The sequence below is a fragment of the Etheostoma cragini genome, chromosome 5, assembly GCF_013103735.1.
Source record: "Etheostoma cragini isolate CJK2018 chromosome 5, CSU_Ecrag_1.0, whole genome shotgun sequence".
Classification (NCBI taxonomy): Eukaryota; Metazoa; Chordata; class Actinopteri; order Perciformes; family Percidae; genus Etheostoma; species Etheostoma cragini.
Window position 1 is genome coordinate 21698326 of NC_048411.1, and position 16935 is coordinate 21715260.

Genomic DNA, 16935 nt, shown 5'->3' on the forward strand with positions numbered 1-16935 from the left:
TCCTCCTGTTCCTCTTTGATCTGTGGAGGCTCTGGCTCCTCTTGGTCCAGACTGGAGTTCCTCTCCTGAAAACAGAGCTGCTGCTCAGCGGGAACCTCCTCCTCCTTGGAGACATGTTGCTGTGGGAGCTCTGGAGGAACAAAGAACAGAAGGAACAGGATAACACTGTGATGATTTAAAAAAAAAAAACGGACATCTGAGGAAATAAATACACCAACTATGTATTTTAAACATTAGGTGAGATAACGAGTCAGATATTCTTCTGTTAGTATTTTTAAGGCCATTCATGTTTTACAAACCTATTATCTGTGACTTTATTTCAGGGTTCCGAACTCCATCCAACAGTCTGCGCTGACGATCGATCTCTTCCTCGTACTCAATGATCGTTTTTTTAAAAACTCCGAATATTTCTTCAACAGCAGCAGTTAGTCGTTCGTTGACAAACTCTCTCAAATAGTCAACCGAGGACATTGTTGCTTAATTACTCGAAGTTTTACTGATGCACTAACCTCCTAACTCGAATCCATGCGCTGACCATGGATGCGGGTGCAACGCGAATGGCGCCTGTCTTCTGTTTACTTCCGCTCGATGTTACACTGTTAAGTTCCGACAGTGGAACGCGTTCTTTTTTTGTTCCGCTTACAATTATTGGCATATTTAAAGAACATACATTTACCACCAGCGTCAGGGCTGTAACAAGGTAAAGGCTGTATATCAGTCGTAGTATCATTTGTGGTTTATAAATAAATAGCAAGTAATGCACAACTGTAATTTATGTAGGCTGTTTAAATACTGTTGAGTTAGGTTTCCAATATTCTCACATTGCGACTTTGGAGGTTTACATTTGCCCCCTCGTGTGATTAAATCAAATATTCTGCATAACTGTATAGTCAAATAAATTCATTAAACAGGTCATACATTTGTAGGAACATTGAACTCACTGTACAACAAAGATTTGGGAGGTTACAATTGTTTAAAAAAAATATATTATGGATGACAGAAATTAGTAACATAAAGGGAAGAAAAGCAGGTTCATTTAAAAAAAAAAAACGCGATGGCCTTGTTAATGAAGTACTACTTCATTACAATAAGATATGGTGACCTCTTCTTTATAATGAAAGCTTTATGTGAAATTGCAGAGATCTTGCTACTACAAAAGTGTTGACAATGATAAATTCTGACTAAATCTTTTGCCACAGATCTTGCAAATGTACAGCTTCTCACCTGAGTGTGGAGTGTCAAGCAACAACTCTCTGTAAAACCTTTCCTGCATGCTTTACAAGAATATGGCTTCTCACCTGTGGATGGATTCATTGAAGTGAATTGAATGCTATCGTTCCACTGTTTCTTTACCCATGTGCTGAAAGAAAATGGCTTCATTAGTGTATCAACAGGTGTCTCTTCAAGTCTGACTTATACCTAAAATATTTTCAATGTGTCACATTTGAGATAGTTTTTAGCTGTGTGCATATTACTCTGAATTTCTGACATGTTACGGCAGTTTAAATTGTTACGGTGACGTCTGCTTTTGTGATGTCTTTTTTAGTTTTGGCTCTGCATTTCGTTGATCCTGAGTCTTCATGCTTGTCTCCTTTCTGAATTTGTCTCTCAGCTGCATGAGAGCTGTGAGAGAGGAGCTGGTGGTCACTGTTGGGTTCTGATGCCACAGAACTTATAACGGGTAAAATAACAATACACTCCTTCTCAGCTGCATTCTCAGTTAAATCATGATTCAAGTAGAGTCTGATCTTCACTTACTTTCCAAGTAGGAGTCAACATCAATGCATCTGTCTCCATCTCTCCCTCCTGATTGATGCAGAGTTCCTCTTGGTCCTCTATATTCTCTGCTGTCGTTGGCTCCTCTTGGCCCAGGCTGTTCACCAATAACCATGTATGTTATTATTATTATTTTTTATTTTTTAAAGCAACACTTATCTATTGGCATGAGAGTCGGAACCATAGCTCTCTGGTCGGAACAGTTTTACAACAGCTTCAGGGGGAAACATATCAAGCACGGCATTGCTTCCTGTTGTAGATTATTAGCGTCTTGTGTTTAGCCAAAGTAGATGGAATAGAAAATACAATAATACAAAATAAATGATTGGTTTTAGCTAAGAGCCTGCGTTAATTCGGCTTTAGCGTATTTAAGTGTTTTCACACACTGTGAAATGGGAGCATATTACTGTGCTATATGTAGGCAAACGACATTCACTGGAAAGGGACACATCTTCGGAAAAAATCACCAAAGCAGACTTAGAGTCGTCCTTCTTAAATTTTTAGATAAGGTAAGTAGGCTAATGTCAATTGATTGTTACAGATTTATAATATGGTTGGTGTTTGTGCTAAGATTTTCTTCCACCTTGCTGAATTTGACTTACGTCACGACTGACTTTTACGTGTCTTAATGTTTCTATTTTTAATTCACGTGTTTTATCTGTTTTTATTTTTTTAACTGATTTTGTGTAAAGCACTTTGAATTGCCCTGTTGCCTAAATGTGCTATACAAATAAAGCTGCCTTGCCTTGCCTTGCCTTGCCTTACCAACGTTAGCCCGGATGCTAACGTTAGCTGCGAACCGAAGTCAAGATCAACATGTTTATATTGTGTCACTGTCACTGATTTCAGCGCTTAATGTTTTATAGCGTGTGCTACTTAACATTAACACGTTTTTTTAAGGTATCATCAGTTTTAAATAGTGTAACTATTATGTCCCTGTGTTTTTATCCACTGTTCTCCAGGTAAAAGAAGCTCGCCGAACACTTAAAAAACCCCAAGTAGAGAAGTTTGACTGCACCCAGCACAAGCAGACATTCTGGTGCTACTGCTGTGGGCTTGAAATCGACAGAAATGTTACAGACGGCAACGTGACTGTGCTGTACGGAGGCTTGTTAGAACACATGGCCACGTGGGTTTGATTTGATTTACTTTTATTTAACATGTTTTGTTTTCACTGACGCCCTGCGTCACGTCCAGTGGAACCACAGGGTGCTAAACACATCACCCTAGGGTTCAAACAGCGTCCAGCAAACAGAAAAAAACTCAGCTTTTAAAATTGCTTAATTATTTGTCAAATCACACAAGCCAACATGTAATTGGCTGTAGAAACGTATCGTTTGCAAATCCCTCACAGCACACACATTTCTCCCGGGTAGCGCCGGGTCAACCATGTTCCCTGACTTGCTCAACGGCACATCTGCAGTGCCTAAGAGGCGCACCTCTCCAGCTGCCACTCCACGCTCCATATTTGGTCCGTACGGGGACTTGAACTCCTCAACTTGTGTTTTTCATAGTGACAGCATCAAAATCACCAAGTATGTGTACACATACAAGGAATTTGTATTGCTCTCAATGAACTTACACGGAAATGGACACATGAGCTAAAAACAGCAACAAAACTTTGAAAAAGAAAACTAAAGAAGAATTTTTTTGTCATCTTGACTTGCACATTTTGTGCTCTTACTTTTGTCAAATCTCTGTAGGCTTAACAACATTCTCATACCTATGATGTTGTCCATTTTGAATTGCGGTTAATAACTGCTTTTGTGTCGACATTTTTCAAATGTGTCTGGTTTCAGCTCAGAACACAGGAAGAATACTCACAAGTTCTGGTGGGACAATAAGGCCGATGCCAAGTTTAGAGACAAGGTCGTCATCACAGAGGAGGAAACTGAAAGGTAGGCCTGGTGAGCCAAACCTTTATATTATGTAAGTTTGTTTGGAGAGTAAAAGATTCTTTTTAATGCCTTTTTTTATTACTTTTTAGATTTAAAGCTGAGGTGGAAAAAGCATTGGAATCATTTGTGGAGAAGGAAGATGAATTCATAACACAGGTAATGCAAAATCACTTTTAATGAACTTCACATTAACTTAGATTACACCTTAACAAAAGTGAGTCACCACCTGTAGGGCTGATGTCATTAGTTTTGGTTGTGAACCAAAGCATTGGGTAATTTGACATTTTGACTTGATGATTGTAGCAGATGAAGTTTATTTTTATTTTTTTCGTGGGCTGGGACATCTCTATAGCACTACAATACCTGTCTTAAAAAAATTATGTTTTTTAAATTATTATTTGCTAAATTCTATGAGGGCTAAGGAACTTTTTTTGTTCACTGTTTTAGGGCTTTAAGTTGATCATCTGTAAATGAAAAGACTATACGAGACATGCAATAATACAGTCAAAGATATTTTCATTTTTTCGATTACATAAAATGTCAATAAACTACATGTCTGGCCATTTTTAAATGATTTTCATTTTCTAGTGTGGCTCTTAGTGAAGTTGAGTTTGACATCCCTGGAATACATCATTGGCGCACATGGCTATATGTAGCGGCGGTGGCCAAAGCCAAGCAGTTAGAATTCAGAATGGTGTCACCGCAAAGCAAAATCTGCGCTATTGCATGGGTATCATCGCTGATAGTAGTCTGTTTTTTTTTTCTTTAATTGACTGCAGCAAGCTGATCACATCCGGGCGCAGGAGAAGCATCGTCAAGAGGTTCTTCAGTCTCTTTTAGAGGTTTGTTTTCCAAGGATGCAGTGGCAGTATCCCTCACTGTGGCCTTGACTGTTGTTTCTACCTGTATAGTGATATGACTTTGAGTTGCATGTGAGATGGGAAATGCCACCATTCTCCAACTAAATGATTGTAATTGCCAAAGGAGGTAACCAATGATTTTTTTGTATATTACATTTACATCTAAAGATTGTGGCTGGTGAAATTTTGTATTTGGTGGTTTAGAGAGAAAGTAATTTTACTTATCAGGGTTACTGTCAAAAATGAAATAAAGCTTTTAGTTCCAAACCAAGACGGAGGAAATTGATTGAAGTTATAAGAAAAAAACAAAGCCACGATTAGGGAGATATTTATATTGACACTTGGGGCAAAGCAGTGTGTGGGGATTGTGATAATCAAAACCTGAGCTGAAGCATGATTAGCGCTCAGACTTCCTCTGTGAACCACTGTTGGCTTTTCCTGAATCAATGTCAGCGTGAAGCAGAGTCGGAGTTCAACGGACCCAACGGCACGGAAATGTCTGCTGAGAATGCTGTCAGGTAACACTGTGTCTACCTACAACATTTGAGCCTTTTTGCATTGTCAACAACAGAACTTGAACATACTTTTGTTGTTTTCGGCTCTTTTTGTTGTTGGGGGAACAGCTCTCAGTTTGCATCTCAAGGATCAGAGCAGCTGGCAGGGAGCAGCTTTGTCAAGTCAATGGTCAAAGCAGCGCGAGCTGCAACAGGACAAGGCCTGACTTTCATTGGCTATCAGGTAGATGGACCACTCTTATTAAGAAAAGTGTTTAATTTTAATAATGGCCTGTTTTTATGTTGTTCCCCTCATTTGATTACTTGTTTTTCTTCTGTTACAGGATTCGTCAAACAGTGGAAATGTTCATACAGGTACAGTCAAATAATTGTATGTAACGGTAAAGAAATACCAAGAGTACATTGGAAATACAGTATAATAACAATAATAATAATCTCTTTTAATAGAGCAATTGTCGAACTGTTTCAAAGTGCTTCACAAAACAAATAAAAAAACAGTCATGACATCAGGTTTTTGAAACAACAAATCAAAACTATTTGATGTCTAAAAACCTGTACAGTGTAAGAAAAGAAATATACATGGAGGGGTAGAAAAATGACTGAAAAAACCTTGCAATGTATGCCAATCCAATACAGATAGCTTTACAGTAAGCACTGCTTTGAAGAAATTTAGTTAAATATTATGTAATTTGATAATAAAAAAAGTAAACATACTATTATGTATAAATTAATACACACAGTATCTCTATTTATAAGTAAGTTTTATTTTACATTAATTTCAACTATTTATTTAGTGATGAACAGGTTTGGATTATTCCATTAAAAATAATATTTAATTTATTTGTGTGATGTGTGTGATGATTCCAGGTGAAGTGGGGTGACATTTTAATGTTGAGTTAAATTGTAACCATGTCTAAAGAAATCCTTGCTAAATTCAACTCAGTTTTAATTTTTGCACGTGTATTAAAGGACACATATTGGTTTCGTTTTACTTAATAAAAACACACTGATATCATGTTTCAATGCTGTTTAAAAATTGTGCCCAAACTCAGTGTCTCTGATAGTAAGGACTCAGTCCACCTCTTGCATGTGATTTGAATAAGCCTTTAACCTCTCTGGGTGTCGTAGGTGCCGTCCCTCCTTGGCTCCAGGACGACCCTCTGGAGGGAACCTCTGGAGCTGCAGCTCATCTGGAGATCGGTCCATCGCTCCAAGAGTTCCTCAAACAGAGTAGGAATCACACTCACACATTTTTTAAAGATGGGTGTTATGTACAATTGTTTTCAATTGAACAGTTTGTTTGCTTAAAAAAAGGTTCCAGCATTTATAATTTCCACAAGCAATGTATGTTTTATTAGTTGTTAGTAGTTATGGTTTTTATGCTTTCATATGCTGCCTTCACAGCAACATTTAAATTTGGGTACAACTGCAGTGCCTTTATAAATATATAAAAAAATAAAAATAACATCATAGCACTTAATCAGTAACAACATATACTGCCCTTTAAAGGGAAGCAATTTTTTTTGTTATCATTAGTTAAAATCATTAGTTAATGATATGTTGTTGTTTTTTTATGTTGATAAATGTATTTACTAAATCATCTAATTGCCAGATTTCCAGTGTTCTACCTATTATTTATTTGGCTGGACAGCTTAAAAAACTTTAGTCATTTTTCTCACTTCCACACTCCAGCAAGTTATGGTCTTTTGCCTTTTGTAGGGCAGTATAGGTCTCTGATCTTAGGTTTAGTCAGGCTTAATGATATCGATACAAAGGTTATATCCATGTACACTTAAGGAAAAATATATATATCAATCTCACAAATATCGGAGTATAATTGAAATGGCCTTTTATGACTTTTTCCAGAGGCGCAGGAGAAGCTGAAGAAGCTTCCCTCGAACAGAGTGGGCGCCAACTTTGATCACAGCTCGCATACTGATGCCAACTGGCTTCCCTCCTTTGGAAGAGTGTGGAACAGTGGCCGGCGCTGGCAGTCCAGGTAAAATCCCAACACTCTTCACTACACCTGAGACCAATATGCAGTTACTACACCTAAAACTCTTCTCACTCCGTCCTATGCATTATACACACATACGATATGGTTTGAGACCCTGTGTTTGTGTATGTGCTGAGATGAGAAAACCGGCAATTCTCAGAATATAAAATATCTTTGTCTGGTAACTAGCACCCATGATTTTCAAGACTCTTTAATCATCCATTATTATTTTTAGTCAGGAATTCAGCTTTCTTTCATGTAAACCCGAAAATACAAATAAAAAAATCATTAAAATCGTGAACTCAAGTGTCATCATGAAACGAATTAAATACTAAACTCTTTCCTACATCCATTGCAAAAAGCTTTGTTTGTATTGCGTAAAACTGCAGTAATCCAGGGGTATTTCCCTATACAGTCCTTCAGGTACCGGCAGGCTTTTTTGCTTTGTAGCTACGTGTTTATCGGGTCCAGGGACACCAGCCTGAGCCTCCATTTCAGCAATGAATGAATGAATGAAAAATACAACAAATGCATGTTATAATCATTCTCGCCTAGACACCTACGTAGGGCCTGAACGTACTCTTGCAGCCAATGAGCAGCTGACGGGCGCCGGCTGCAGGACAACTCAATCCCCGTGAACAGTTTTTAATGTTCTATCAGACTATAACTACTCGAGAGTCAATATAGTAAATATTTAGATCTAGCTACTATAGAAGTAAGACTGTAAGCGCACTAGATACAGACTTTTTATCTACAAGGCGCTGATGTCCTTGAGTTATTTTCCAACTTACTGAGACCTTTGAAAGCAAACCGATTTAGGAATGTGTGACAATTATTAATTTTAAGGGCTAGAGACGACTCCTATACTAATGTGATGTGTGGGCGGTCATCATGGCAGCAGTACACTAATTAGACCAAACATTAGAAAGACACAACATATTTTATTATTAGCTCAGTAGATTAACTTTATTGGTCTCTGAATGTAAATGTGACTTCTTTTTGACAGGCACCAATTCAGACAAGAGGAAGGGCAGAGCAACAGACAGAAGAGGAAGAGGGAGCACGGTGCAGACGGGTCAAAGAAAGCAAAAACAACTGTCAAACAGCTGACAAATTCTGACAACCATTAAAACGGAGTATGGTGTGTGAGAATTTATGAATGAATAGATGTACATAGTTTGCAGGATGTGAATGGCATTATACTATATTTCTGAGTAGGTATGAATGGGCTGACTCGACACCCTACAGTGGCACCCTACCAAGCAATAGAGTGTTTGTGTGTACGTGTGTGTGTACGTTTGTGTACATATGAATGTATATGACAATCTGTAACAGTTTGTAAAGTTTGAAGTATAGGTTTTAACTTAGTACATAAGGCAGTGCCTCTTGGATTACTATTAGAAGGTTACCTTTGATATGTTGGTTTTGTATAAATCTATATGGTCAAACATCACAAAACTATTTCACTTTTTTTTTTAAATCATTTTATTGTGTACACTCACTTAATAACACCCTGCTTCACACTCAAAGATTTTAACCAATTGGTGCTGCCACTCAATTGGTCACTAACCTGCTCCATTTAATCAGCTGATATAAGTGACTTCAATCAAAGGCAACCGAGAGATAAACTTCTTAGATTATTAAGCATTGCTTTTCAGCCCAGATTAACACAGCAAGTACAGTATTGTGATGAGCAAAATGCTGTTTAGACCACAGCTCTTTGAGCGTATTACAACTGCTCTGGCAAGTAAACAGCAGGGGGCGCTGGCCATTTAACTAACAAAGGCCCCTGCTGCGAGATGAGAAGATTTTACATTAAGCCAAACTGCTAAAGCCAACGTTGAGATAACAACATGGTAAAAAAAAATCTAAACGGTATTGCCAGTTTTCAGGATGTTTATTTGTTTATTTGTTTTTTTTTATATTTTTTACTCGAGCTAAGTGATTTGTCTTTGTCTAAAATTCTGACCATTTTATATGTTTTGCCAGCAATCCTTAATGGCAAAACACGAATGAAAGCAGCAGTTCTCAGTGTTTCTAAGACTGTCTCTTTTTCGCCGTCAACCTGTACAACCAAATGAGCTTTCATTTCCCTTTTCAGATCATGTTACGTGATGAATTACTGGAAAAGTCTTAAAGGCTACTACCTATGCAAATGTTTTTTTGTTTTTTTTTGCTTTGAGATTAGATGTGATAATATATGTGAAAACAATTATAAGTTTTGTAAAGTAAATCATATCTTTTGTTTCAATCAAATCAACATTTTAAATGTAGTGTTCTCTAAAACTAGAACGATCCACCTATTTTCATATTCTTTAGTACAGAAAGAAGGAATTTAGTTTCTATAAGTAAATTTTTCAGTGCTTTTTGTTTTCAGAAGCTGAATTAAACATAGTTGGGTAACAACTTTAAAGTATTCTGGTAGCGGGACGTCTCAAACAAATGGACACCGGGTGGGACAATCACAACCAAGAGTCAGTAACAAATCACAGCTGTTGTTCTCTTGAGCATAACTTGTAAAGATGAATGAAAACTTGATGAGCCACTTGAAAAGGCAGATTTTGCACATATTGGGCTGGGGCACTAAAAAGCCTTAAAATCAAACTTATGTACACTGCTGCTCTCTTAAGTACATCCATAAGGAATTATTTTGATAATGCAGAATTTTGTGGTGCATAAAATGAAATATCACTTGATAACTGGTGTTGTGGTAGGTATAACGATTTGGTTCTATTTTCCTTATCTAGGGTAAGAACAAATTCAGAGAAGGGATTTTTCAGTGATCGTTACTATGTAAAATATTCAGTGGTTATGACAAAGGGGAGCATCAGCATAGAGATGGATGAAGGGCCAAGAGCCTTACAATATCCTATATTCCACTTTGAGTTTACTGTCTGCCTTTTTTTTTATCTGTACAGGCCTCCCGTCTGTGACAAGTTATAATCAGGCCCCACTGTGTACTGGGCAGATAGGCGTGGAGCTCAGTGCAGCTGCAAAGCAATATGGGAATAAAACGTGTAGCTGATCTATTCTTAGCTGAGTGACAACAAGGCTATGGCTGATTCACTACAAACTGAAGAAAATGTGGTTGCCTTGGACATTTGACAAGGAATTTAAACGTTGCCATAACCCGTATTTTTACTAGATGTTGATAATAGTGTTGTATAACTATAACGTTTTTGCATACAGCTATCAAATCGTGATTTGCTATAGGTTTCTGTTAAATAACGAGACGAGCTTGCAGTGCTCCAGCACAACAACCATAGTTTGCACTAAAGAATGGGAGGGGAGAAAAAGCACGTGTACTGGGCGTTTCTTAAAAAGACCCATAGTCCAATCACAGAGTGGGAGTTGTCAATAAATCTTCATGTTTCAAAGAAGGTGTAATCCCTGAGTGCTGATTTGTTGAAAGAAAGAGAATCGGCCAATCGCTTAAATGACAGGGGCTCAGCTGGCCGTAAAGCCCCACCTCCTTGCAAACCCCGGAAACGTCCCTTAAAGGGACAGAGGAGGAATTTCAGGCTAAGGTTGAAACAACGAAAACAGCTGCGAACACAGAAAAGACAGGAACGGAAGGGAAGAGACGTGCTCAGCCAACAGCCGAGCTATGTGTCAAGTCAGAGTGGGAGGACGAGACTGAATCTGTCCTATCCTTTTACCCATTTGACATCCAGCTAAGGTTGCTAACGGCTTTTAGCTTTGAAGTCGATTTTCGCCCTACAACGTTAGCTACCTGGAATGCGACAACGCGGCAGAGAGATAACAAACAGGCCAAACTATCAGACGACAGGGACGTTCAGTTCAAGCTGCCAGGCTGTGTGTTTCCTCCCGAGTCCACCTCTTTTTGTCAGGTAAGCAACGGCTCTGAAATCTTGAAATTTAGCAAGCTGGCTACCTCTTAAACTAATACATTGTGTGAACTTTAATGAAAGATTGAAATTGAACAAAGGTACTGGTTCTTTTGTGATTCCTGAGTGCTTTGCACTCTAAACATGCAGATGGTTACAGTGATCTTTTTCTCAAAAATAATCTGAGCAAAGAATGATTGGAATTCAACCTAAACCATCCGATGACCTGACAGTAGCTTGCAGGGAGTAGGGGGCGTTCCCCTGCTTTGTCTGCCTTCTTTCTTTATGCCTGTGTGCGTACGTACGTGCATACAGTCTGCGGTGGTTAGGGACAAAGTGATAACAATCCCAATCTATTAATCACCATCATGTGTGTGTGTGTGTGTGTGTGTATGTAATATCATAATGCATGTTTAAATATTTGATTTTGTTAGCTAGATAGCTGCACACTCATGCCCTCCTGGCATTGTGCATATATGGGCTGTGCAGGAAGGAGGGGTCAACCTGCACTAGTGCATATACATATATATCTGTGAGATTATGACTATAACTAAGCAAGGGGAGTGTTGATGATCAGTGGATATCACTGAGTGCTGCGGGTTTAATATTGGGCCAATAATAAATCCCTTGGATTGCATTTGGGAGTTACATTGCATCATGTAGTGAATCGAGCGTTGATGTTGGAATAAAGCCTTGTTGCAGTAAATATACAATCTATAAAGTTGTAGAGTAGTCAGTTATTACAGGGTTATTATGTTGAGCTGCAATGCATTGCCTCCCATTGTCCTGACAAGCAGGGCAGGATGACATTGACGTACACATTAGGCACAAGTGTGTGAGGTCACACTGACTCCACATCACCCTTACAGCACATGTGCATATCAGCTGCCTCACATCTATGTAAATAGAAGATTTGTACCACACACACACACACACACATACACACACACATTGCTGCAGCAAATCCATCTGCACAGCCACCCCCCACCTCTGTCTGGAAGAAACCAGTAGGCTTTGTCCTAAGCTGAGTGTGACGTCATGTGCAGATCTTTGCTGTAACCAACCCCGAAGGCAAGGCCCAGGTCCTTGGTCTGGGCTTGTCCTGTGTACAGTCACTCTTTGACTTAAGTTCCCAAAGCCTAAAACACACTGGGAATAATAAAAGAGAATACATTAATTCAGTCTATTTAGGTGAGATAAAGAAACATAGAAAATCATCTAACATCAAATGGAAAAGGAAGGTCAGGAGCAATTTAAAAACTCAGCAAGAATGAGTGTAGGATATTTTTAGCATGGAAATCACCAAATACGCCAGGAATCCAGAGTGATGACTTACTAAAACCTAGTGTATGCTTATAAGCTTACTGTCCAGCCAAGTACCTTGAGTTAAGCAGTGTGGTCATAAGTAGTTATGTATTTCTCATGTTAAAATATGGAGCCATCATTACCTTGTTATGCTATTTAGAAGAGTACATTATGTTCAACATGACGCTAAGTTAAGGCTTATACTACTGAAAGAGCCAGTTTATTCTGTCTGAATAGATTAGGCCCAGACTAACAATGTTACAGCCTCTGTCAAACATTGGCATGCGAGTGGCTCGTCTTACCTTGCCTGCAGTTTAACTACTGTGTGTTAGTGTGTTAGTGTGTGTGTGTATGTGTGTGTGTATAAAGTGGGGGTGGCTATTAAATGCTTTGAGCTGATCAAGGCTTGTTGTCAGTCCTCCAATGTGTCACTGCAGGATTTGATTTCAGAGATTACAGATGATTATGTGGGTTCGGTCCAGTTCTCAACACTTCCCTTGGCTTTATTGATCTCTTTGTGTGTGTGTGTTTGTGCATACATACCTAATGTTTTTGCATCTTTTAAAGACCTAAATTACGTGTTAAATAAAGAGCTATTCAGCAATCAAATGTAAGATTTAAAAGTTAAGAAAACACATCACATATAACAATTCAAATTATAAAAGTGTTTGCTGCTGTGAATACATGTTTCTCAAAACATTCATAAGCCTTCACCAAGAACTAGTGCTGACTGGTAGACTAACACAGAACAATGTCTCTGTTCTCCTAAAATTAAATAATAAATAATAAAATACCTTGTTCAGACCAAAGACAGGCAGGTTAAGATTAACAGTTAACTATAAATCAACTGTGTTTGCTTTTAATTTCCCCCTAACGAGTAAGACATTTTTCCAGTTGTCACTTTTGCAAAAGGCTGCTGTAAGTACATAAAGTCATATTTTCTATTAACATCCTTTTCCCAAAATGGCACCTGTGCAACTTTGACTGGTAACCTTGGAACTCTCACCTCGGGTCTTTACACATTCACACCAGCTAGACCTAGCTTCATGCTTACCAGTAAAGGTCAGATAGTCCGCTAAACAGCCTGTCAATAAGAGGAACTGGTTAGCCGTCTTACAAACTTGCAGGTTCCATGTGTTTGCAACTGTGTTCTCCTAGCTCCTGGCTTACTGTGGTTAAAACATGTATTAATTTATAGAGCACTGAAGGGAATGTCAATAAGTTCAAGAATGCTTGGAATAAGTATGCATCGGTAGACAGTTAAATGGGGTGGAGGGTCTAAGTGACAATTAGACACATACAGCAATGCAATAATGGAATGAAAACTCAAAATATTGAAGTAGTTACCCAAGTAATATTTTAAAGGATTAATTTATTGTGGTACTTCTAAAAGTCCAATCTAAGAGCCTCAAACTCATTATTTGACGAAGTATTTATTTAGAAATGTTTCATGTACACCTGTTTCGGCACATATCACCCCATTGAGGATCCGTGGGCAGCAGTACAATACCTGCAGAATGCAAATATTGAGAATTTGCCAAAAACTGGTTAATATCCAGTACTATTTTATGCATCATTTTCATTAATGGTAGAAAAGCAGCATTACACCTCTTGAGAGCCACTTTGGAACTTTGTCTTCTGTCAAGTGCAGCAGGCTGCTCAACTTTAGAGAGAGAGAGAGAGAGAGAGAGAGATGACGACAGTACCAGCCGCTGAATAAATCAACATGGTTTGACATTACACCCTGAGAGACAGATCGTTGTAGAATCCAGTCCTGTACGATTCGGGTATGTGAGCTGTTGCAACAAAGGTGAAAGATGTCTAAAGTCCAGTGCTCCTAAGTAAGTGGGTCGAGTTTCATACTTAATCCTAATTAATGAATTAGTATACACATACAAAGGCTAGATATAATTCTATGTAGCCTGTGAGCTATTCTGTTGATGTGGCTTCCATTTGAGCCCTAGAGTAAATGAGTAGATGTTGAAAGGCATCTGTCTCTCTTTGCATTATATAGGTCAACTCAGAGCTTATCAAGCTAAGACCTGTTCACTCTCTGCCCCTCTCTCTCTCGTCCTTGTCTTGTTCTCTCTGTCCATTACTCTCCAGTAGGTTGCCATTTGTCCTGTTCCCCTCGCCTCATATCAAAGCCCTTTCATCTGTCTTTCTGCTTTTATCTCCATCTCTCCATCTTGAAGAAGCGTATGAGTATGCATGAGAGGCTTGGGCGTTTGTATGCATCACGTGTCACTAAAAGTGACTTTTGTAAAGAATGAACAAAAAATGTTTTCCTTTTGGATAGCTGTAATACCCACTCTCGGAAATTAATAATATTAGTTAACATACTGGATTTGTATCTTTTGATTTACAAAAAACAATCAGGATGACCTTCAGGTAATGGTCCAAATTGTATAGAGAGCTTTTTAGCATTGACGCATGCAGTGTGTACACCTGAGCTGTTGTCCGTCACCCAGTCATGTTTTTTTCTAACACACATAACACATTTAATTGTGTATTTCCTGCAGGCCTAAAAAGCATTAGTACGTTTCATGTCCCCCCAAAGAGTTGAAAGCTGGGGTGTCCACCTACAAGGCGTACAGAGCTGTGCGTGTGTGCATGTGTGTTTTCCACAGAGAAGCCTCAGAGAAGTGAGGGCTAATCACACAGTATGTCTACAGAAAATAGTGGAGCCCTGAAGCCTTTTGTTTATCATCGGGAATATCTGTGTCTTTATTTGTATATACTCACGGTTATGGTGCATTAGTGTGCTGTAAATGTTTTTGTGTATGCCAGGTCACTTTTGTGTGGCGTGTCTGAGCCAGGGAACAGTTGAGCCGGAGCGTTTTTGACCTAACTGCACTGGTCTGAGTCATTGGCATGATCCTTTTTTGTCGGAGGCCAAATGTAACAGGCAGAGGACCCTACAGTTGGGAAGCAGTCAACAGATTGGCTAAAGAAAATGACCCCATGTAATGTCAAATTATAATCAATATACTTTATGTATGGTAGAATGTACAGTGGCAAGCTCAGAAGATTGTATTTACAGTGTGAATAAACTTGTATATTAGGGAGACAGTTATTGCCAATGAATAGTAGTTTTATGTGCTGCTTTGGTGTGTGCTAATTCACAGAGTCGGTATCATTCTTTCTTTTTTTCTTCCTGCAGAGATGCATGTCTACATTTAACTGAAAGGTTTTTGCATGTCATTTGATACATTTGTGGCTTTCTACAAATACATATTGTCAAGAAACCTCTTAGAAAGAGCAGGTCTAGACCATGTCCAACTTATTTAGGTTGCTTGTGTTTTATTTATAGTGGTCTATTTAGATTATATTTGGATATGAATGTCCAGTCCTGCCATAGGGCTCAGCCACAGAGTAGCCACTCTTGTGGTACCAGAGCTTGTCAGTATTAACCGGTGCAAAACAAGCACACACATTTATGTGTGTTTATGTTGGACTTATTTAAGGATTAAACCTAGCCAGACCTCTCTCTGCCCTTCACCCCATAACGCCCTGCAGACCAAAATGGATGTGCTGCTCTCTGTGTATGTGTGTGTCTATAAGCACGCATGTGTGCAAGATTAACTGGTATTTTAACACTTGTCCTTAAGGTCATGTTATAGTTGTGCTTTGTTTTTTCCACTTATTCCGCTGTTGTAATATGATCACACAGCTACAAATAAAACAATCTCTTACTGCTCGTTCAACCGTAATATTCTCCACCATGCACTATGCCCAGTAAACATTGATCAGGTCAGTTGGTTAAATAGTAAAAATATGCCCTGTTTAGATATAAGGGAGCTACATATTAAAGCAAGTGAAGTTCTTTATTTCCATTCTAATGCCCAGATGGCAGGCTGGACTAAATTCAGTCACTACCAGTCTGAGCGACACCACCATGCTGTGCGAGTTCCCCAAGCATGAAAGTAAAAAAAAAAAATAATTGATTTAAACTGAAGAAAGATGAAAAGAAAAGAATACCCAAAGGCCATGATAATTGGGGAGATGAAGAAACACACATGTAAAGAGACAGAGAAAGAGGTAAAAAAACAGGCAGCTGAATTCAAGGTGGAGAAAGAGGGAGAGGGAAGGGAGGTGGAGAAAAAGAGAGGGCTTTATTTCCTGTCCTCCATGAATAGGCAACATTTTTCTCTGGAACATTCCATCCTTGAGCTGGCTCGGCCTGTCACCAAGACTCAGGGTGCCACACTCCTCCCCATCTTTGCATTTCTTCTCACTGCACTCTGTCTCTTTCCTTTCTCCTCATACGTATCAACCATTACTTGATTGTGTCCTTTTCTTGCCTTTCATTACCATCTTCCCTCAGCTAATGTGAGCTAACTATAAAATCCTTTTTATCCAAACTTTTTTAACCAGACACTGAAATGCATCGCAGAGTAAACCTTTACTGTGAGTGGGAGAGTTATATATTCCATGTGGGCTAGGTGACGATCAAATATTAGGAATTAATATTTGATTATTCCTGACTGAAACTGAATTGAACTTGATTTCATCTAACTTTAATCATCTCTGAGGAAAATCAATTATAGCAATCGATTACAGAATACACAACATAAAAGTTTCCACACTTGCAGATTTGTGTCATGAATTGTGAAAATAATTGGAGAAGTGGATGGAGAGGCAAATTTGGTAATGGAAAAATAAACAAATTATTTCAGGAATGCTTTATTTAGATCCTATGTCCTATGTCCCATGTCTATTTGCTCCATCTGCCTG

At 38.7% G+C, this 16935-nt stretch overlaps 3 protein-coding genes across 3 annotated transcripts in view; 2 read left to right on the forward strand and 1 right to left on the reverse strand.

Annotated features, from left to right (window-relative positions):
* Positions 1-124, reverse strand: part of si:dkey-15h8.17 (uncharacterized protein LOC100034454 homolog) — a 4657-nt gene extending 4533 nt beyond the window's left edge. The window contains exon 1 of the mRNA XM_034871649.1: positions 1-124. The gene's annotated coding sequence lies outside the window, so the exon portion shown is untranslated.
* Positions 125-1986: 1862 nt separating this feature from the next.
* ccdc84 (coiled-coil domain containing 84) lies at positions 1987-8667 on the forward strand. Its single transcript, XM_034872637.1, has 11 exons — positions 1987-2285; positions 2739-2905; positions 3576-3674; positions 3764-3830; positions 4454-4516; positions 4988-5052; positions 5158-5272; positions 5373-5403; positions 6178-6279; positions 6916-7048; positions 8052-8667. The coding sequence occupies exons 1-11, from the start codon at positions 2169-2171 to the stop codon at positions 8173-8175; spliced, it is 1083 nt and encodes a 360-aa protein (XP_034728528.1). The 5' UTR covers positions 1987-2168; the 3' UTR covers positions 8176-8667.
* A 1938-nt stretch (positions 8668-10605) lies between these two features.
* Positions 10606-16935, forward strand: part of LOC117944714 (protein FAM214B) — a 28008-nt gene continuing 21678 nt past the window's right edge. Inside the window, exon 1 of the mRNA XM_034871785.1 lies at positions 10606-10896. The gene's annotated coding sequence lies outside the window, so the exon portion shown is untranslated. The remainder of the gene's footprint in view (positions 10897-16935) is intronic.

Excerpts from the sequence above, each read along its gene's own strand:
- ccdc84 (XM_034872637.1), top strand. The coding sequence starts at position 2,169 with ATGGGAGCATATTACTGTGCTATATGTAGGCAAACGACATTCACTGGA. Across the intron at positions 5,404-6,177 it reads CAGTGGAAATGTTCATACAG|GTGCCGTCCCTCCTTGGCTC; the intron begins GTACAGTCAAAT and ends TGGGTGTCGTAG. Across the intron at positions 6,280-6,915 it reads CCAAGAGTTCCTCAAACAGA|AGGCGCAGGAGAAGCTGAAG; the intron begins GTAGGAATCACA and ends GACTTTTTCCAG.